At 50.3% G+C, this 21,846-nt stretch overlaps 1 protein-coding gene across 2 annotated transcripts; it reads left to right on the top strand.

Annotated features, from left to right (window-relative positions):
- The first annotated feature begins 100 nt into the window (after positions 1-100).
- On the top strand, positions 101-20,304 carry ambra1b (autophagy/beclin-1 regulator 1b). Of its 2 annotated transcripts, none has more exons than XM_085415117.1 (19): positions 101-386; positions 2,841-3,041; positions 3,592-3,650; positions 3,877-4,060; positions 5,159-5,331; positions 5,478-5,544; positions 5,974-7,490; positions 7,802-7,888; positions 11,349-11,537; positions 12,558-12,638; positions 12,727-12,827; positions 12,984-13,094; positions 13,280-13,468; positions 13,556-13,710; positions 15,380-15,519; positions 15,887-15,991; positions 16,531-16,718; positions 17,064-17,186; positions 17,852-20,304. In XM_085415117.1, exons 2-19 carry the CDS (start codon positions 2,910-2,912, stop codon positions 18,325-18,327), a joined length of 4,077 nt encoding a protein of 1,358 aa, XP_085271243.1. In that variant the 5' UTR covers positions 101-386; positions 2,841-2,909; the 3' UTR covers positions 18,328-20,304. The 2 variants fall into 2 exon arrangements, with proteins under 2 accessions (XP_085271243.1, XP_085271242.1); XM_085415116.1 differs by having other exon boundaries at positions 2,836-3,041.
- Positions 20,305-21,846: the final 1,542 nt, after the last annotated feature.

Here is a 21,846-nt window from a genome sequence, read left to right as displayed (position 1 = left end):
AACAGTTTCTTTGATGGCTTCGTTTCCGGGCAGCGCTATTAAAGCCCTGGCGCAGGTGAGCAGACTCTTTCGTGATCGACGATTTTGTGTCTGGGCTCTGTTGGTAGGTCTGAGTATGTGGCTAGCGAACAGCTAGCAGGTTACGCAGTAGCAGTTTGACGTCGGGCAGCCTCTTTAAAATCGGACCAATGCCTTAGAAAAGCTTCTCTGTTCGCCCCCGTCTTGTAATACGAGCGCTGCCCGTTGAGGCCAGCGGTCGGTGCTCGGTAGAAGATCGGGATAAAGCGGAGGATCTTAGCGTACCGGCGCTCGTTGGTCACGGTCTCCGTTTTGGCCGAGCTAGCTGTTCAGTAGCTCTTAGCGCCGCAATGGATCTATAAAAGAAGGTAGGCCCGGCTCACAGCAGCAGCCTCTCATTCACGCCCTGTTTGCTCTCTGAATGGACTCCGGGCGGGTGAAAGTGTTGGATCTGTGGGCTCGGTTCGGCACGACGCTGCCTGGGAGCTACATGTAGGCGCTGAGGGGCTCCTCGGACGGTTCCGATCAGCTGAGGTCCACTCTTGGGTTCTGCTCGCTTCACCGCGGCTCTGGTTCCGTGAGCAGAGCGGGGGTGTGAGGCTTTGTGCCGGCTGGAGGCCCTCAGGCTCACAGTCAGCTGTGTGAAGCTGAAACATTTCTGTATTTTTATCATTTGACTCGGACTGTGACAGGTGTGTTCACGGTGATGACGTTTCTGCCTCCGAACCTCTTTATTTCAGGTTCACGCGCCTCAGCTCTGGGTTAGGGTCACCTGAGGAACCAGAACAGCCTCACCTGGCAAATTGCAAAGTGATGACGTTAAATCACCGGGTCTGTGGGTCTCAGACCCTGTACAGACGAAACAAACAGCCTGACTAAGCTCATGTAAAAAACAAAAACAGCTGTTTGTTCCAAAGCAGATGTTTGTAGAGACTGAGCACAGCTGGTATCAGTCTGCACATAACTCTTCATGAGAGGAGCACAGTGACACACAGAGACAGACTCCCTCAGAACTGAAACTGTGAAGTGTTGTGTGTCTCAGAGTACAAATACTGTGATAATTACTGCGCCAGCAGTATCTGTGGTAACAGGATAATATTTAGATCAAGTGGCTGGTACATAAAAAGTGGGATGAAAAAAGACGGGGGTACTGGGAGGCCAGGAAAGACTTACAGTGAGCTGTATGAGAGGCTAGACACTGAGGATGGAGAGACGGACTGGTATTGATTGGCTGGGCACAGAGGATGGAGATGGAAAGGATGCGCAGCAGGTTGGAGTAATTACGGACAGAGATGCAGACTACTAATGACTGAAAAGACTGTACCGCAACGATGGAAGTGGTACTTGGAATGGATGAAAGCTAGTTAGTGAACCAGGAAGTGCAGAGGACTAGTGAGGAGGAGGGGAAAGGTGGTTGGTCCTAATGACATACCTGTGCAGGTGTGGAGATATCCAGGAGAGAGGGCAGGCTGTTTAACATACAAGACGTGTGCTGGTCCTGAAGAACAGGCTGAGCTGTAGTAACTGCAGAGGGATGAAGATGTGAGGAAGAGATGTTGAAGCTGGGCAAGAAGAGAGCTGATGATCCGTGAGCAGCAGTGTGGCTTCATGCTCTACAGACGTGATGTTTGCTTTGAGTGTTGATGGAAAGTTTAGAGAAGGTCACTGTGGTGCTGCACGAGGACGCATCTGAGGGCGGGGCATGTGTGAGGACAGAGGCAGTGGTGAGGTGTGCGCTCAGAGAGACAGATGTGTTGAAGGTGGGGGTGGGATTACGTCAGGGATCTGCTCTGAGCTTCTTCCTGTTTGCAGTGGTGCTGGACAGGCTGACAGGAGGAGCAGGTGGAGGTATGCTCTGAAGGTGGTGGAAGGAGCCGAGGTAATGAGGGTTTAAGTTTGGTCGACCATCCAAAGAGAGTGTGGGTGGAGATGTGTGACAGAAGGATGGCAGCAACAGTGAAAGGAAAGGTTCAAAGGTGGGGGTGAGGAAGCAGCAAAGTCTCTGCAGGATGTCTCCAGCTTCCTGTCCGGGCTCGGCACGTTCCTCTTTTCAGTAGTGGGGTCTAATTTTGTAGGTGGCGCCGTGGAGCGTGTGACGCCATGAAATCCGAGTGTTTTCTTACTGTGCTGAAAATCACACATGGTTAGATTTAAATGATCTCCACCGGTTGGTGACGCTGACGGCGCTCCCTCGTCCTGCAGCTGCACGCGCCATTTGGGTCTAAGTTTTAAATGGAAGCTCAGCTTCAGCGTCGTCAGTAAATGTGTTTGCAGCATCTGTTCCAGCTGCAGGCGACCAGTGAAACCAGTGAAACCTTCCCAGCTGCTGAGAGACGATTCTGATGTGTTCTGACGGTAAACTGATCTTTACTGAAGCTCGGCTGATGAAGGCCATTTAATGGTGCGACCTTCAGCCATCATCGCTGCTCTTCTTATCAGTTTAATATAGTTTTAATACGCCGAGTGATGGATTGAGATCAGTCAGCTGATAAATCTGGGTTTGTGTGTGACTGGCTCACTCCTGTTTTTGAGTAAATAAACCTTTAAGGCCAAATTATTAAAAACTTGTTTTCATAATTTTGGTGAATTTGATGGAAAAAGTGTGGAAATGAAACCATCACTGATGAAAGAGTCCAGCTGACTTCACACTAACACAGCAGCTGATGATTATTTTCATTCTGACACAAAATCAGAAATTCATGGTTCAGACATTCCTGCCCAAAGCCCGCCCCCTCGCTCTCCTGGCCTCAACTTCGCGCCGCAGCGTCATAGTAACCGTTTCTTTCAGCTCGATTTATTTCAGGTTGTTTTTCTCAGCCCAGACTCTGCATGGCGTCGGATTGGCAGCAGCGGGAGTGAGCAGCCAATCAGCCGAGGACACCGGTAGCATCATGGCGTCTCGTCAGAGGAACTCTGTCCGGATCCTGTCCAGCCGGGAGCGCGGCTCGCAGATCTTTGGCTCGCAGCGCCTCCTGCAGCTCCTGGTGGAGGAGAAAGTCCGCTGGATGAAATGGCAGAGTCAGGCAAGTTTCAGCTTCTTCTTTCCTCTAAGAACCAAACCGTTTTCAGACGGCGCCCCCTACAGCCTACTCCCAAATGACATGCTAATAATTTAGCTTTTATTGCTCAGGCTTTCTGATGGCTCTGTGCCTTCCTCCTGTTTGTGTGGTGACGCACTCATCAGTGCTTTTCAGATAAGAATCATCGTTAAAAATGGGTCCGAATCAGTTTTTATCAACTTTGTTTTTCCTTGAGTTTTCCCAGCAGCTGCTGGGATGTATGTGATGGAGGCCGTTTAACACCAGGATACGCCTGCCTACCAGCTTTGGCCACAGTGGGACAAATATGCCCGTCTGAGGCGCTTCTGCTGCACATTAGAGAAGTGAGAGCTGTGGGGGTCAGAGCGTTGTGGGGAGGAACTGAAAACAAAATCGTCCAGTTCCAGCCCGCAGGGCTCAGGAGGGCGTTGGTGGGGAGCGGTCGGATTGTTCGTAGCAGGCGGCGTTGCTGATGTGTTTGAGTGTGTGCTTGTGAGCGCTTCCCACTGACTGTGAATGTTTGTGTCTCCAACAGAAGGTGGAGCTGCCGGACAGCCCTCGCTCAACTTTCCTGCTGGCCTTCAGCCCTGACAGGTGAGTGAAGTCAGAGCACAGGTGGAGGCGGAGACTCCATCAGTACTGGATCTTTTTACCAGAGTATTATCGATGTAGTGGTGTTTAATCAGGATACTTTACCAAAAAGACACAAATGAGCTAAAGTGTATATAGTTGAGTTTGAGGTGGAGTAGGTGGAGCTGAGACTCTTTACTGGAGTAAAGAGTCTCAGCTGGGCCTTTCAGAGGAAACGTTGTGTCTGCAGGACCCTCATGGCTTCGACCCACGTCAACCACAACATTTACATAACAGAGGTGAAGACTGGAAAGTGCCTACATTCCTTAGTGGGCCACCGTAGAACCCCCTGGTGTGTGACCTTTCACCCCACAATTCCTGGCCTGGTGGCCTCTGGGTGCCTTGATGGCGAAGTCCGGATCTGGGACCTGCATGTGAGTACCCCCCCCCCCTCCCCCCAACATTGTACAGCAGTGCAGCAGTCGGGCAGGGTGCTAAATGCTTTCATGTCAGCCTGTTGATGAGGACATGGAGTCGGTGTTTCTGTCGAGCTGCACTCTGGAGTGTCCTCGCTCACGCAGCGGGACATCAGACTAGGGCTGGGCCGTATCATGTCACGGTACTACCGGTGTAATGTTGGGCAACGTTAGGAAAATGAAATATGGCGATAGAATATGGGTAAAACGCGCATGTGCAGCGCCTTTGTTTACATACGCACATGGAGGCGACACAGAATGAGGAGAGTGAAAGCAAATCGTTGAATGAAACGATGAACCTGAACTGGTTTGTAAAAATGCTGCAGCTTCACTGGTGTGGAACTGGTTTAGCTTTCGTCCGTCAGATACACAACAAAGCACTATTTTTGGTAGCGCATGCTAGCGGGCCGTCGTTATTACCGTGTTGTTTGGAAAATACGTCACACTTAAAATCAATCCTTTGATTTTTCTGAAAGTCGACAGAGCCCCTTATAATCCCGTGTGCCTTATGTATGAACTCTGGTTGTGTTACTGACCTCGAAACGATTTTATGTGCACGGCGCTCGAAAATCTGTCAAATGTTTCAGTACGACTTTGCTGAGCTACGAAGCCGCACCGCTTGATGGATTGTGGGAGCGTTACGGCTATCGTAGGCGGAGCCTCGCGGAGTGATACGTGCTGTGCTTCAACATAATGTTACCGTATTGTGTGTGTTTAACCTCTTTTTAAGGTTTGTGGATGTTATACATGGTTATGCTGAGGATGTGTCGGCCAGTTTCCACTGAAATGCCTTTTGGTTAAACTGTCAGCGAGGAGTTTGCATTTGCACTGTTAAATGTTTATATAACTTTAATGCAGATAAAAAACAGCTGCTTGTTTAAGTGAAGATACATTGATTTGGGTTTTTTGCACTAATAAAGTTGTGGAGTTGTAAAGTATTTTGTCTCGTGTCAGTTATATCGTTATCGCAGATTTTCAAATGTATATGGTGATAAATATTTTTGGTCGTATCGCGCTGCTCTACATCAGACGTAACTGAGTAACTGTGTTCTGCAGGGCGGGAGTGAGAGCTGGTTTACCGAGAGCAACGTCGCCATCGCCTCCCTGGCCTTCCACCCAACTGCTCAGCTGCTCCTGATCGCCACCAACAATGAGCTCCACTTCTGGGACTGGAGCCGCCCCGAGCCCTTCGCCGTGGTGAAAACGGGCAGCGACACGGAGAGAGTGCGGTGGGTTAAACACGGCCGCTGGTCAGAGGTCGAGTCTGAGCGTGTGCATGACGTGACAGTAATAACGGAGCGTGCTGCTGTTACGTTTTTATTAACATATCGCTGGAGCCAGGTGTTTTCATCGACTTCTTCTCTGTGTCTGTCAGGTTGGTACGCTTCGACCCTCTCGGTCACAACCTGCTCACGGCGATCGTGAATCCATCCAATCAGCAGGTACGAAGATGATCTGAAGCCATTTCTTAGCGAGGTAGCGTCATGTTTCAGAGGATGACCGCCATGGTTCACCTACAACCTCAGCTGCACACCTCACCAAGAGAGCGAGTAATGCAAAAAAGAACATCACGCTGTATTATGTCATGGAGCTGAGGGCGTGCCGAGCACTGAGAGGTCTGAGGCACAGCTAGCACCGAGTCAGGTGGACCTGCCCCCTCGCTCCTGTGTGGATCCTCGGTTTGGTCGTTACAGTTTTCCTGTGTCTGTGTTACGATTGGTTGATTTTTCTGGGAGGTGACTGCAGATGCGTTTGCTGAGGATGACATCACCATGGCAGGTTTTGGGTGACAAGTAGAAGAGGTCGTCCTGTCTCTGCCGTTTAACCTGCCTTCAGTGATCAGGTGTTTTCTTCTTCTTTGCCTCCTTTAGGGCGAGGAGGACTCGGAGGTTCCCATGGACAGCGTTGAGATGCCTCACTTCCGTCAGCGCTCCTTCCTGCCTTCCCAGCCGGTTCGCCGCACGCCCATCCTCCACAACTTCCTCCACATCCTGTCGTCCCGCTCCCCTGGGGCTCAGGCCGGAGGCGAGCAGCCGCGGCCTCTCGGGGAAAATGGAAGTAACATGGCCGAGTCTCCCAGCATCCCTTTGGCCCAGTACCCCAGCTCGGAGCGCGGTCCGCCCCTGCCCGGCTGCACCCAGCACCTGGGCATGGTGTGCATGTGCAGTCGCTGCTCCATCAGTCGAACGGCGCCCCAGCCAGACGGAGCCTCTGTGCCTCCGCCCGATCCACGGGCATCATCGGACTCACTCCAGCCTCCCCCGGCCTCCACCTTCTCCTCAGCTCGTACTGAGCCCAGACAGCCCTCGGAGCGAACCTCCGCCTTTACCTCTGTCTACTACAGCGCCGGCGCTTCTCTTAACCCCGCCCCTCCGGGCGGCCACGAGCCACACTCCACGCCCAGACCGGCACCCGACTGGACTCGCAACCTGCTGAGTGTGAGGGAGGGGGGGATAAATCCTGGCATGCTGCCTCCCAGAACCTCCGCCTCCTCCTCCATCAGCCTTCTGTCTGTGCTCCGCCAGCAGGAGGGCTCCTCTCACTCCCCCGTCTACACCTCCGCCACCGAGGGGCGGGGTTTCCCCCAGCAGGGAGAGCCCGGAGCCCGGGATACCGCCAGCACGAGCAGCGGGCATCACCCGTTCTGGGACAGTGCCCGTGGTAACACGGCCTCCTTCCGCAACGTGCTGCAGTGCAACCTGAGCCGCTACTTCCTGGAGATCGGCCCCATCGACATGGAGCCGGCGCTGGGCGGCGCCATGGCCGACGGAGGCCAGGAGCAGAGTCAGGAACTGCTCAACAACAACATGGACCCGGACCGGCCCGGGCCTTCCTCATCCTCCTCCACCCCCACCATCATCCACTACCAGCCTCCCCTCCCCCCGCCCCCCAGCTCCCACAGCCTGGAGAACAACGTCCCTCCCCCCGCCTCCCGTGGTCACCTGAACCGCTGCCGGGCCTGCCACAACCTGCTCACCTTCAACCACGACTCCCAGCGCTGGGAGCGCAAGACCTCCTCCGCCTCCACCTCCATGCTGGAGCCTCCCTCTTCCTCCTCTGCTTCTTTTCCCTCTCCTTCCTCTCACTGGCAGCCCGATGAGGCCAGAAGGATGCTAGAAGTCCAAACACAGGAGAGGAGGGCGCCTCCTGAGTCCAGCGAGCAGCCGCCTCCCCCAGCAGCAACAGTGGGAGGAACAGGAGTGGCCTTCCCCATTGCCCCGTCCTCTACCCAGCCCGGGGAGCAGACGGTGGGCCTGGTGTACAACCAGGACACAGCGCAGTGGGAGAGGGTGTACCGGCAGGCTGCGTCAGGCCGGCCGGCGGAGCCACCAGAGGCCTTAAGCCAAGAAATGCCCGTCGACCCGCCAGACGAGGACTCCCTCAGGAGGTACGTCACCTTTTCTTTTCACCATCGCAGCTTTATGAGGTCAGATTCTGGTCCTTCCATCGGACCGTAGCTCCTAAACGAGCCTCTTGTTTTACTCGTGAACTCACCAGGAGAGTGTTAGCTGAGCTGAGCTCAGCCCCCTGCTGGGCTTTAGGAAGAATGCAGGTTTAAGGCAGCACTGTGAGGGTGACTTTGGAGTCTATCTGCTTGATATCACACAGTTAGCTGAGCATGAAAGCAGTGCTTATAATCAGCTACCATCTGTGTCTCGAACACTGAGCGCGCTCTGTGTGCCTCTGTTTCTCGCCCAGGCGGCTGCTGGAATCCTCTCTCCTGTCACTGTCTCGCTACGACATGTCCGGCTCCAGAGACCACCCCATCTACCCCGACCCAGCCAGGTACAGAAGCACCGCCGTGTACCTCGAGTCTAGGTTCAATATGGGCTTTGATTTAACTCTCCCAGGCCAGCTTGGCATGAGTCGCAGTTCAGAATAATCCTCCTTTATCTCACACTGGACCGCATTAGAGGTGTCTGCTCTCTGTGACATCACACAGATCTAAACGTAGAAAAAGCTGCTGACACGTTGAGCTCATTAAACTAGTTCTTAAAAATGTGAACGCCGGATTCAGGAAGTGGGAACAAAAAGGAATAACAGCGATTTGTACAGTAATGAAAGATGGCCATTTGATGAGTTTCCAAGATTTAAAAGATCGGTATAGTCTACAGAAAACCGATTTTTACCGGTACCTGCAACTCAGAGACTACTTTTCAAAGGAAGTACGAAGTTCGCGTAAGTCTTATGGCATCCTGAATTGTATAATTAAATCATACAGGGGCCTCCAATTCAAGGAGATTTCTGTACTATATAAAAATCTAAGAGAGAGCACGGCAACATCAACTGAATACATAAAAAATAAATGGGAGCAGGAAATAAAAACTGATATCTCAACTGAGGAATGGTTAGATATGTGTGACACCCAGAACACAACCACTAACTCAAGATGCTGGAGAGAATTTGGGTGGAAACATCTTACTCGATTCTTTATTACACCAAAAATCAAAAGTAAACAGACTCAAGACAGTTTGCCATGCTGGAGAAGATGTGGTAACATGGAAGCACACCATACGCACGTGTTTTGGGAGTGCCTGAAACTGCATAACTTTTGGAAGAACATGACTCTTGTAATAGGCAATATCTTGGGCTATCAATTACCACACAATTTTAAAACTGTATATCTTGGGAATATTTAGGGCCCGAGCACCGAGAGTGCGAAGGCCCTATTGTATCTGCTCCGTTTCTTATTATTATTATTCACCCCAAACAAGGGCCTTTTTGAGGGCCTAAACATGCTCAAAAACTCATGAAATTTTGCACACATGCCAGGTCTGGTGAAAAATTTTGTATTTTAATGGTTTTACATATGAGCACTGGGAAATGGCTCTAGAGCGCCACCTATGCCTTGTTAAATGCAGCCCTACGACCACATGGTTTGAGCTACATGTATGAAATTTGGCACACATGTGTATCATGCCAAGACGAACAAAAAAGTCTGTGGGCCCATTGACGCAAACCCAACAGGAAGTCCGCCATTTTGGATTGAAGGTGACATTTTGGCTCTGATTTTACCGTTTCCATGCCTTGTACTTTAACGAACTCCTCCTTGGGATTTGGTCCTATAAACTTCAAATTTGGACAGTGTCAACTACACCCTTGTGCCATGTTAAATTGCGGAGCTTTTGAGTTTTCACAATACCATGAGGCCGTGGCGCCATGGCGAATTTCGATGACTCGCCATGAAAATCTTATTGCCTCTCATTTTGTCATACATTTTCTGACCTTGACCAAAGTGAACACATATGATAAGGCTCCACCCCTGAACATATTTCAACTGCCATATTTGACATCAAGGACAGCGCCACCTAGTGGGAACAGGAAATGTCATGTTTTACACTTTGGGGTACAGTATAGTGAAGGGTGACATCTGCAGCCTCAAATTTCTCCAGGAAAGCCTTAAGGAGTTGGTCTTGGGTTACAGTGAAAACTGTGAGTTTTCACGAAAGGGTGTGACCCCAGCAGCATGGCGAACTTTGATGTCACGCCATGAAGAAACAAATTAGTATAACTCAATGAAATCCAGTCTGATCAGTACCAGACTTTACAGGCATGATGTCAGACCCGCCCTGAACAGATTGATGTGCCCATTGTCGGAAATACGGACAGCGCCACCTAGTGGCAACAGGAAATGTCATGGCTTTAACTTTGTTGTACTGATTTTCACAGGTTGATCGTGGCCACCTGAAAAGCGGTGAATATCACCATCAGTCCCTCGTGATGCTTCAGTGCAAAAATTGTGACTTTAAACTGAACGGCGCACCCTGGTGGCAACGCTGTTCACCGTGAAAAATGAAGTGGCTTTTGAGGGGCTTGGAAAGTTTATAGAGGCTTGAAATTTGGCGCACACCTCCAAATGGATGAAGGCTTTGTTGTTATGTAACCATTTTCCTTGAATAGCGCAAAATGGCTCCACAGCGCCCCCTACAATATTTCAAAACATCAGCCCCTGCTCTGTGTTTTATCTATGAGTCTGACACTTGGTAAGCTTGTGTAAGATATCAAGATGTACAAAAAAGTCTCTTGGAGCAATATCCCAAATCCAACAGGAAGTCAGCCATTTTAAAATTAATGTGTAATTTTGATGACATTTTCCCCCCTTTTCAGGCCTCATACTTTGACGAACTCCTCCAAGGGATTTCATCATATTGAAGCATTCTTCAGTGTGTGGAATCTAAAGACCTTTGTGATGTTAAATTGCGAAGCTTTTTCCGTTCAGGGAAACGGGGTGGTCATGGCGGCACGTGGAGTTTCAATCACTCGCAAAAAGCAGTAATCTGCTGTCACTAAAAAACACAATGTCCAATCTCTCCCAAAGGTCGCAGGTGTGATGAGACTCGAGCTTGGAAATGTTTGTTATGCTATTTGTCAATAATGGTTAGAGCGCCACCTAGTGGCATGACTATAATCCTGGTTGAATAAGATGAAATGTTAGCTGGTGATTAAAAGCATGAAATCCATCAATGTGACATCACATCGGACGTGCCGGTTTGAGGTGTTGGCAGTGGCTCGACGTGCCGGGGGTGCGAGGGCCCTCATAACGCTGCTTGCAGCTTTAATAGAGAGTATGTTCTGTACGACGACTTGTATTTGACAAAAATCCTATTGATAGCTGCAAAGAAAGCTATAACAAGAAACTGGTACAAACTGGATCTGCCTTCATCAAAAGACTGGTTAAATATTGTTGGAGAAATCTGTGCAATGGAAAAAATGACTTACATTCTCAAATTAAAGGAAGATATTTTCGTTGCTAAGTGGGAGAAGTGGACATTATATGGCACCAAGGAAAGTTACTGAACGAACAAAACATCTAAGGTCTATAACTCTGTATATCTATTGATGCATGCCCGTATAAAAGTACGTATATAAGCTGGAGTATGTATGCTGCGGAGTAAAGGCAGGCATGCGGTAGTTGATTAGAATTAGCACCCACACCTTTTGTTCGCTTTAGTTCTGTTTGTTTTCACTGTGTGTTTGCATGGTTATTTCTCCTGTAATGCAATACATGTCTATGTTTAAACTGTGACAAAACTATCAATAAAAATTACAGTGTCAAAAAGTGAACGCCCACCAATAAGACCTGAACGCTGCAGCGGGGGTTAAATGTGAGCTGCTGCACACGCTTGTGTCTCTGGGTAAATGATGGACAAAGCCGAGGTCGCTGGGTTTGCCTCTGTCGAGGTCAGAGTTTGAGAGGTTTCTGCAGACGCTTGCTGATAAAGAGTTTTTGCCCTCTGCTGTGCAGGCTTTCTCCAGCAGCTTACTACGCTCAGAGGATGATCCAGTATCTGTCGAGGCGCGACAGCATTCGCCAGCGCTCGCTCCGCTACCAGCAGAACCGGCTGCGGGCCATGTCGTCCTCCTCGTCGGACAGCCCGGCCAGCAACCCGCCCAGCTCCATGGACAGTGGCGACGTGGACTTTGAGGATCTCGAGTAAGTTTCAGTCGTCTTCCTCTCATGGCTCACACAGCACACTGTGACCTGAGCCGGTCTTATCCTGTCAGCGCAGCCACTCGTTAGGTTGGCTCGTTAGGTTGGCTCGTTTCGAGTAAAACGAATCAGAAGTTTATTCTGTTCACTGGGACGTTTCATCACTGGTCCAGGTGACTGCAGGTTTCAACCTTATTTGCACAATGACTGAAACTAACAACAGGCTGTGAGGTCAGTTTATGATCACTGATCAATAACCATCAGTCCCAGTCACAGAGAGCTGGGGAATGGCTGCAATCACAGCTTTGTAAGATGGCGACAGATGTACCCTTAGGCCCCTCCTCCATTCAGAGATGGTCTTTCCCTTTTCACTCAAACCAGCGTTCCTCCCTGTCCAGGATGTGACATCATCATTAAGGCGTGGCCACGGGCCCTGGCCCTTGGCTCTGGTGGATTATTGAGCGTGCGTTAGGAGGAGTGGTTAAAACTGTGTAATGGCGGTCCATCATCGAAGATTAGAAAATGAATCGGGACAAAACGCTGTTCTGGAGTCCGTTCAGGAATTTTCCTCAGATGTTTAAAATCGCTGAAATCAGACGTGAGCTCGTAAATTATTGTCACGTGCCGTCAGGTAGGCGGGTCCACAGACGGCGTTTGTGCCCTGCTCTGAGCTGTCCTGTAGAAACGCAGCGTGCAGCCCTGATGTTGTTGACTCGAGTCCTCGTGTTTCCGTCCCAGCTTCTCCCGTGGTGGGCGGGGCTCTTTTCACCGCGCTGTAGATATGTTTGCGTGCAGCGCGTCTCAGCTGCCCTCTTATTGGCCACAGCTAAATTCAGTTGTTTTCAGAAGAGGCTGAATTTAATTTACTTTTGTTTAATCAAAACCAAGACGGGAAACTGGCGATGCTGGCGGGTTCAGATCATGTGATTACAGCGATGAATGACATCACCGCAGTAACGAGTTTTGATGCGTCCGAACGCTGGTTGAGTCGCGGTTGTTCAGTCCTTCTCTTTGTTTCTGCAGCGACAACAGTGACAGAACGCGACACCGGACGCCTCGAAACGCCAGGATGTCTGCGCCCTCGCTGGGCCGCTTCGTCCCTCGGTGAGTTGGCTCCGAACCCGCCGCTGAACCTGGTAAACTCGCGCTCGCCGCTTTGGTTCTCATCTCATTCCTGTTTGTCATCCTGCAGCCGATTCCTCCTGCCCGAGTACCTGCCCTACGCCGGCATCTTCCACGAGCGAGGGCAGCCCGGGCTCGCCACACACTCCTCTGTCAACAGGGTGCTCGCAGGTATGCACACACACACCTTTATTTAAAAAGAAGGCGGCTCATATCCGACCTCCGTCAGGACACGGTGACCACAAAGTTGTTTGTTTGTTTTTTTTCTTCAAATGGAGATGTGGGTTACCGAGCATGCCCAGTGACGCCGTTTCCTGTCCTCCACAGGGGCGTCGATCGGGGACGGTCAGTCTGCGGTCGCCAGCAACATCGCCAACACCACGTACCGCCTGCAGTGGTGGGACTTCACCAAGTTTGACCTTCCTGAGATCAGCAATGGTACGACAGCGCGAGGCCGAGGGTTTGAGTCCTCCGCTTTAGTTCAACTTTTTCTGTTCAGTTCCTGCTCAGCCCGGTTTGGAGGGGTTAAAGGTCACCCACTCTGACGGGGTTTAACAAACAAGCCGCTCTGAGTCTGTTTGTCTGAACGCCTCACAGACTCCGTCTCTCTGCCCCCCCCACAGCCTCAGTCAACGTTCTGGTGCCAAACTGTAAAATCTACAACGACGCCAGCTGTGACATCTCTGCGGACGGGCAGCTGCTGGCGGTTTTCATTCCCAGCAGCCAGCGCGGTTTCCCAGACGAGGGCATCCTGGCCATCTACTCGCTCGCCCCCCACAACCTGGGAGAGATGCTGTACACCAAGCGATTCGGTACGTCCTCACAGAGACGGCGGCTCTCTCTGTCACACGTCCAGGTTTGTAGGATGGTGACGGTGACAGCGGTGTTTTCTCCCTCAGGTCCAAACGCCATCTCCGTCAGCTTGTCTCCGATGGGCTGTTACGTGATGGTGGGCCTGGCCTCCCGCAGGATCCTGCTGCATCCCACCACTGACCACATGGTGGCGCAAGTCTTCCGCCTGCAGCAGCCGCACGGAGGAGAGACGTCCATCAGGGTGAGAGGGGCCTCAGATTTATTTGATAGAAAGCTGCGGGTCAGGTTTGTTTTTACAGAGGACAAATCGAAAAACTGATGTCAGATCAGCGGGCAGCATGTAAACGATGATGATGTCAGACAAGTTGAAGAGTTTGTGTGAAATTCAGATTTTTATTTATTTTTATTTTTTTTAAGGGAATTTTTCCTCCACATACATGAAAACTCACCAAGTCTTATTTCATGTTTCACTGTAAAAGGCTGCTGGGGTGTGAGTCTGATAACCTGAGAAGGATTTAGAAATTGGTACCATAGGCGAGTTTGAATCTCAGTAAAGGTCAGAGGTAGGAGTGGGCGATAGAAACGATATAAATTTGTCCAACGATAGAGATTTTGACTATATCGCGCTATCCCGAAAGCGCATGTTGATGATGTCATCAAGCTGCGCCTGTTTTGGTCGAAAGCACCGCAGCGGCTACAACCATTATCATCTGCAAATGATGGCGACAGTCACAGCAAAGAGATGAAGCACTGTTGAAATATGGGGAAAGCCAAAAACTGCGCTTCCTCCACTTCCGTAACATTGATTCATTAATGTTGAATCCTCTCACAGCTGCTCTGTTCCCATGTTGTTGCAGTATATTAATGACTAACCTCGTATTGTGGATGAATAATCTCAGTTGTTCTCCTGACTGAAGTTTGGCCCGTGTACAGCATCCTGCTATGCGATTACATTTGTCCCTGACCACCAGAATCCCTCACATTAACTTTTATCGAGTGGAAAAAAGTTGGCGTTCATCCTCCAGCTTCACTGTGCTAATGTTATGCTAACATAGCTGTGTCGCTAGCAATCACTTAGCACATCATTATATACCAGCTAGCCCAACTTCAGTAACCCTGCAAACATCACTGCTGTTTAGTTTCTGTCTTCATTTATGTTGGAAGTGGTAGCAGAGCTGTACGTTTGAATTAGTTTCAAAAATCTCTGTCAGAACATGCTATGAAATGTTTGGGTGGAAGCTAGCGAGCTAACTTCCTGTTAACTTCTAACTCCGTTAAATTTAATAACTTCTGTTTTCATGGATGCCTGGATGTTAAACTTAATTGTTACACCTGGTAAAGCAGCAACGCTGATGATTTAATTAAAGATGAAAGAATTTAGAGTTTTTTAACTCTCAGTGTTCGTTTGACTTTTGGACCTGAAATTGACGGAGTTTTGGACCCTGATTACTCTGAAGCTCCTCACTACAGCAGCCGTAATGCTCTGACCATCCATCAAGCTGTGCGGCTTACCACAGTTGTACTAAAACATTTTAACAGATTTCTGCAGCCAAAAGAAGAAAAGAATATATCGTGATATATATCGTTACCGCACATGCTTAAAATTATATCGCGATATGGATTTTAGGCCATATCGCCCAGCCCTAGTCAGAGGTCAACTTTTTAAAAAATCCTGAATAGCAAGTAGTACCGCCCACTGCCAGTGTTTCGTTATTTTCAGGAGAACATTCTCTAAAGTTGAGCACAGAGAATGGGACGCTCCCCGCGCTGCAGAGTCCACGTTCCAGAAAACAAAAGTGAGCGGTGAGCTCAGATCCAGGACGAGCTCCACATCCCGTCGTTTGGGAAAAGCTGGTTTTACGCAGCTTTGCTGTGGCATGTGCTTCAGCTGCAGTGTGTCTGTGTTTCAGATGGTGTTCAACGTGGTCTACCCCATGGCTCCGGACCAGAGGCGCCACGTCAGCATCAACTCTGCTCGCTGGCTGCCGGATCCAGGGATGGGACTGGCTTACGGAACCAACAAGGGAGACCTGGTGATCTGCCGGCCTGTGTGAGTCTGCAGGCACGAAAACAAAGTCCCGCTAAGTCAGACATCTCAGACTCAAAAACGCTGGTCGGGGATGGAGGTCGGCGTGCAGATTCAGGCTTCTGCAGCTGACTGTGCGAATGAGAAGCTGCAGACTGAGCGTGACGTTAAATAACCGAGCACGCGTTCAGCTGTCCTGCTCTCAGAGCTCCCTCGCGTCTTCTGATCTGATTATCCTCAAACCGAGCAGGAAGACCATTAACTGGAAGAGCCCGATTAGTGTGTTTTAATGCAGTTGTGTGAGTCCACGAAGCCCCCCCCCCCGTGAGGCTTCCTGAGTGGAAGTGAACTGACCAGCTTTGGGTGTGTGTGTGTGTGTGTGTGTGTGTAGGTTCTATCGAAGCGACGGCGAGAGCCCCAGCGAGTCAAGCAGCGAGCCACTGTTCAGCGTCAACAACAGCGGAACGAGCCGGAGCCGAGGCTCCGACAGGCCGGGGTGAGTTCAGGGCCTGCGGCGATGTTTGCGCCTGCTTTTTATCTGCTCGTAACGCGTGGTCGGCGTCGCAGGTGACGGGCGCTCGGGTTATTTGACCCTTTTAAAACCTGAAACGTGAAATCTTCACGTTGTGGAGTGTTTGAACCTTGAGACAAAGTATATCAAATCTGCATGTAGGCATTCTAATTTGTTACATAACCATATTTCTGCAATTTAGTCATTAAAAACTTTGATATCATTTATTTTGAGAGTAAAGAAGTCACACTGATGATGAAGAAGCCTGAAAGCTCACAGAAACACATACGAAACGCTGGGCTTTGAAGGGTTAAAGCTGCATTTTGTACATTTGTTTGAAAATGGATTCAAAGCTTCGGCAGAAACTGAACCAGGTAAGAACAGCGTGGAGGCGGGGCTAAAAAGAAACTCACACAGCTCAGTCTCCTCACACCTCTCCATCGATCGCTGCCCCCTGCTGGTGAGAGTTTATCGCTACGTGTCTGGATCTTTGAGTTTCTGATTGGTCTGTGATTCATTTTCAGGCCGAACCGCTCGGGCTGGACGCCGGGCAGAGACATGGGACTGATGAACGCCATTGGCCTGCAGCCCCGACACCCCACCCCTTCAGTGACATCGCAAGGAACCCAGACGCCAATCATCCAGCTGCAAAACGCTGAGACTCAAACAGAGAGGGAGCTGTCGGAGCCGAGCGCCTCGCAGCCTGCTCAGAGTACTGACACACACACACACACACACAACCCCGTTCATCTATCTTAGTGAGGACCTTCATTGACATAATGGTTTCCCTAGCACCTAACCATTAAAAATGAATCCCTGACCCCAAACCCAACCGTAACCTAGTTGTGACCCTGACACTAAAACCACATTTTGAGTCTCAAAAATGCTTCAAACTCGTGAGGACCCACGAGGCCTGTTTGTCCCCACAAGTATAGTAAACTTTTCTGGTCCCCATGAAGATGTTAATACCCGTCCACTTTAAGTGTGTGTGTGTGTGTGTGTGTGTGTGTGTGTGTGTGTGTGTGTGTGTGGTCTCATCAGGTGTGTTTCTTCCCAGGTGTCCCTCCTGAAGCTCCGTCCACCAGTGGAGCAGCTCAGGCTCAGGTGGAGGCGTCTCAGAGCAGCCAAGCTCAGGAGGAAGTCCCAGCTGAAGCAGAGACCGGCACCTCCACCGCTGCTGGTACTCCACCCACTGACTTCTCAACACGACCTCATAATAACCTGTTACTGCGTCATCATCGTCTCATTTCTGCCTCCATGTTGATCCTCAGTTTTTACCTCGTTTGTTTTGTTACAAATATTTATATCAAACATTCTGTGTGTGTGTGTGTCTGTGCGTGTGTGTCTGTGCGTGTGTGTCTGTGCGTGTGTGTCTGTGTGCGCGCGTGTGTCTGTCTGTGTGCGTGCGCGTCTGTGTGTCTGTGTGCGTGTGCGCGTGTGTGTGTGTGCGCGCGCGCCTGTGTGTCTGTGTGCGTGTGCGTGTGTGTGTGTGTGTGCGCGTGTCTGTCTGTCTGTGTGCGCGTGTGTGTGTGTGTGCGCGTGTCTGTCTGTCTGTGTGTGTGTGTGCACGTGTCTGTCTGTGTGTCTGTGTGTGCGCGTCTGTGTGTGTGCGCGTGTCTGTGCGCGTGTGTGTGCGCGTCTGTGCGTCTGTGTCTGTCTGTCTGTGTGTGTGTGTGCACGTGTCTGTCTGTGTGTGTCTGTGTGTGTGTGCGTGTGTGTTTTGGGTGAAATGTTGTGACTGTTTGTATTTAAAGATGAATATTTATAAACAGATGACCTGAGGGGAGACACGATGACGATCACGTGTTTATCTTCACGCTGTCTCTGTTGCTCTCTTTGCTTCAGGAGAGTCTTCGGAGTTCGGGTCTGGCGAGGACGCTCTGGCACGAATCCGCCGGCTGATCGCTGAAGGCGGCATGACGGCGGTGGTCCAGCGGGAGCAGAGCACCACCATGGCCTCGATGGGCGGCTTTGGGAACAACATCATTGTCAGCCACCGCATCCACCGCGGCTCGCAGACGGGCGCCTCCAGGCCCACTGCCGAGCCCGTCGCCACGGCCCCCTGCACCTCCGGTCCGCTCCTCGTCGCCTCGCAGCCCCAGTCCAACCTGCGCCCAGCCCCGCAGGCCAGCGAACAGCTCGGTCCCGTGTGGGCTCCGTCGCCACCCACGCTCTCTCTGGCTGTGGACGTGGACGACGTGTTCGACGGCGGGCGGGCGGACGACAGCTCCTTGCCGGGTCCCTCCTCCTCTTCCTCTCACAGCCCCCTCCCTGGCGGTGGCGGCCCCAACAATTACCCCGGTGACCCATACAGCAGGTAGTCCTCCTATTGGCTGACGGTTAAGGGGGCTCCTCAAAGCCTTATCTCACAAAATGGGTGCTGCTTCGACCCCACACAGGGTCTCCCACCTGGAAACGAAGGGACACAAAGACCTCTCCTCCCCCCTCCCCCTAGCCTTTCTGTTGAGTGGCGTTGGCGCTCGTGAACCCAGACCGAAGCTGGACCGTCATCATTCCTCACAGGAGCTCCTACTTGAACGGAGGCACGGAGCTCCTCCCCACCTGATTCTCTCCCAGCACGATGAAGGTCGAGGTTCCTGACGCGCTGCGCCTGGTGATGGAGGGGTGGGGGTGTGGCTTCTTTCACATTTACTCCAACGTGCTGCGTTTGGTGCCATGTGACGTTATCTTAGATGTGAAATAGTGATTGAAGTGTTTGAACTCAGCACTACGTTTTTGTACCGTGTCACTGCTGCGTGTGCCTGAGGCAGGACTCTGCACGGCGGCGAGCGACCACCGATGACTGAACGCACACGCTCGACTAAACAAACGGAAGCTCCTGCATGTCTCGAAATAATGCTGCAGCTCATCGAACACATGTTTGTGTTTAAGGCTGGAAACGAGGAGAATCACTTCCTGTTAGGGCAACGAGGAGGCGGAGATTCACCTGCTCTGACCCCTCCCCACCCCACCAACCCCACCCAGCTGCACTACAGTGTGTTTGGTGCTAACCAAGGTGTGTGTGTGTGTGTGTGTGTGTGTGTGTGTGTGTGTGTGTGTGTGTGTGTGTGTGTGTGTGTGTTCTCACTGAAACCACATTTTGTCTGTTTTTTGTTTTTCTTTGGGGGGGGGGGTTAGCTGAGCGTCGTTTCCTGTCCGCCTCATCACGTTTGGATGTTTGCATCTCGGAGCGGTCTCAGTTCACAGTGAAGGTGATTGCGAGGTGGGGTTTGCACGACATGTTTAGCCGGTGGGGGCGGGGTTAGGGGTTTCACAGGGGCGTGGGGTTCTCTCGGGCTACGGTCCCTACGAGCTGGGTGAAAGGTCACGTGGGCGCCGCACTGACCGACGCTCTAAATGTAGAAACGACACCAAAACGTTCCAGGAAGCTGCGGCGTTTGTCCTCCGTGCAGGAACGACGCTGCAGCGTGAGCGCGCCGACCGCCAACTTCACGCTATGACTCAGACACCGGAGATCAATCGTGTCTGTAATGCTTTCATCCAAACTCGCCGATTGGTCGACATTCAGCCTGCGCGGTCACTTCCTGCTGTTACTGACCAGGTGATGAGTGGATTTATTATCATCATTATTATTATGACTTTTTTATTAAGGACGGAGAACTGCAGACGAGTCTCCCTGACAGCTGTCGTCTTCTTGTTAAACGACCAAAATAAAGTCCAAGACTTTTGTTTTCTTCCTTTTGGGGTTTTTTTTGTTTGTTTTTTTTTGTTTTTTTTGGGGGGGGGGGGGGGGGGGGTTAATGAGCCGAAGAGTCAAAGTATGCGTGTGTGTGTGTCTATCACTACAGGAACTTGCTGTTGCTCGGTAACATCCAATCTAAACCCTCAGATTTCACTCAGTGTTCTTGGACAGCCTGTTAGTGACCTCACAGCAGCCATGTTATTGGTCCAGAGGCCACACCCCTAATTATACAAGCCCTTCTCCAATTAAGACAGGTGAGTTATAGAGCCCTGCCCCACAGGTGTTACAAAGGGGAAGTGATGTATAGAGACCAGAACAGTTTGTCTGTCAGGCTGTAGACGTTAGGAGTGTGTGGGGCCTCTGCTGGACGTCAGAGGAACTGCAGGTCTTGGTGTGGACGTTGCTGTTTGGTGCAGCTCATGTTGTTCGTATAGAGACTGAGGAGCACCTCGAGCACTTACCCACACTTTAAATGTCAGCTTTAAGAGTCGGGTCACCGAGCTCCTGTAGTGGAAGATGTCTGAGTGGTCACACACACACACACACACACACACACACACACACACACACACACACACACACACACACACACACACACACACACACACACACACACACACACACACACACACACACACACCTACCTTTCCTCATCCTTCAAAATCCTGCAGAAGAAAACTTGAATTTTTGTGATCAAGCGCAACTTTTCCTTCCTGCAGCATCCAGCTGTCCTTTTTGTTTCCACGTGTGCTTAGAAGTTCATGTACTGATGGCATTTTAAGGTGGGGCTGTGGGTGGGGGTGCTGAGTGGAGCTCTGGGATTCATGACACTTTTTATTGAAGCTTTTACTCTGCAGGCGAGACTCTGAATGCTCCTCCTGGCTTTTTACTTGATCAGTGAAGATTTTAGAGTGTGTGTGTGAGATCAGGGTGGGGGGGTGGATGTGAATAGCGCAGCGGTGTGAGTCCGATCGGTACCTGTGTGTCAGACTGTGGAGTTTGTACAGCGCTAACGTGACTCTTTGCTTTGACTTTTAGATGTAATTAAAGAGCTTTGAGAGTTCCTCTGTGCTCCTCGTTTCTTCAGCTCACTGCATCACAAACACGCAGCAGATACGTCATCCACCCATATTACACCACCCTCACTGGCAGATGAACAACAAATGACAGAAAAGTTTGATTTAATTTTTTCACTGTTACAGAAATTAACATTTTAAATTTAAAACCCTTAAGGACCCACAGTGACACTGGTGTCACCGCCCCTTTACACTTAGAGAAAAACTATAATGGTTTAACTTTTAACTAATAAAGTCCCTAAGTGACGTCTACTGCACAAACTAGTTCAGTCATGTGACAAGTGAGGCACTCTGGGTGTTCAAGACACCATTTTCAAAGTCTTGGTCCGCCTGGTTAGCTAATGAGACCACTATGCTAATTCTAAAAACTTTCTTTTCTTTTTGCAAAGGTAAGCTTTTACTCATTCAGCAATTCTAAACTTTAGATAAGATGTCATAGGTCACTTGTAACCTAGTTTGGTAATATTTCTGAAACAATTTGATCTAGAATCTACGGAGCCCCGCAGGGGACATGGGAGGAAAAAACAATTAAGACGGACTTTTGCGAGATCTCGCAAAACAAACTCGGGATCTCGCAAAAGTTTTAGCCGCATTCTTCGGAGGCCACCAGCTCGAAGCCGACCAGGAGGTCGAGGCACGATGTGCCGGGAAAGCGGTGTTCCTCCCGGCTGTAATAGGTCTCGACCTCCCGTTAGCTTCGAGGTAGTGGGTGTCAGGTCAGAGCACTTTTGCAAATATGTGATGTCTTGTAAACCGAGCAGGTATCTGATGTTTACACAACTACATTCAAGCCTCAAAATATCTTATGTGTATTTTGTGACCCAGAAAGAGTAACATTACAACTAAGTAGCTGCCGCCATTGTTGGAATTCAGTTAGTTTTGCGAGATCTCGCAAAAGTCCGTCTTAATTTTTTTTCTCCCATGTCCCCTGCGGGGCTCCGTAAGGATCAGTTTGTTAAATATCGCTGTGACAAATATGTCACATCGGGCATTAAACTCAAATTTTCTTAAAAAAAGTGATGTGACATATTTGTCACAAAAAGACAAACTGATCCTTTGCT

The sequence above is a fragment of the Rhamphochromis longiceps genome, linkage group LG7 (assembly GCF_057381845.1).
Source record: "Rhamphochromis longiceps isolate RC_006_pf linkage group LG7, R_longiceps_female_GT1.1, whole genome shotgun sequence".
Classification (NCBI taxonomy): domain Eukaryota; kingdom Metazoa; phylum Chordata; class Actinopteri; order Cichliformes; family Cichlidae; genus Rhamphochromis; species Rhamphochromis longiceps.
This window is presented reverse-complemented; position numbering and strand designations above follow the sequence as displayed.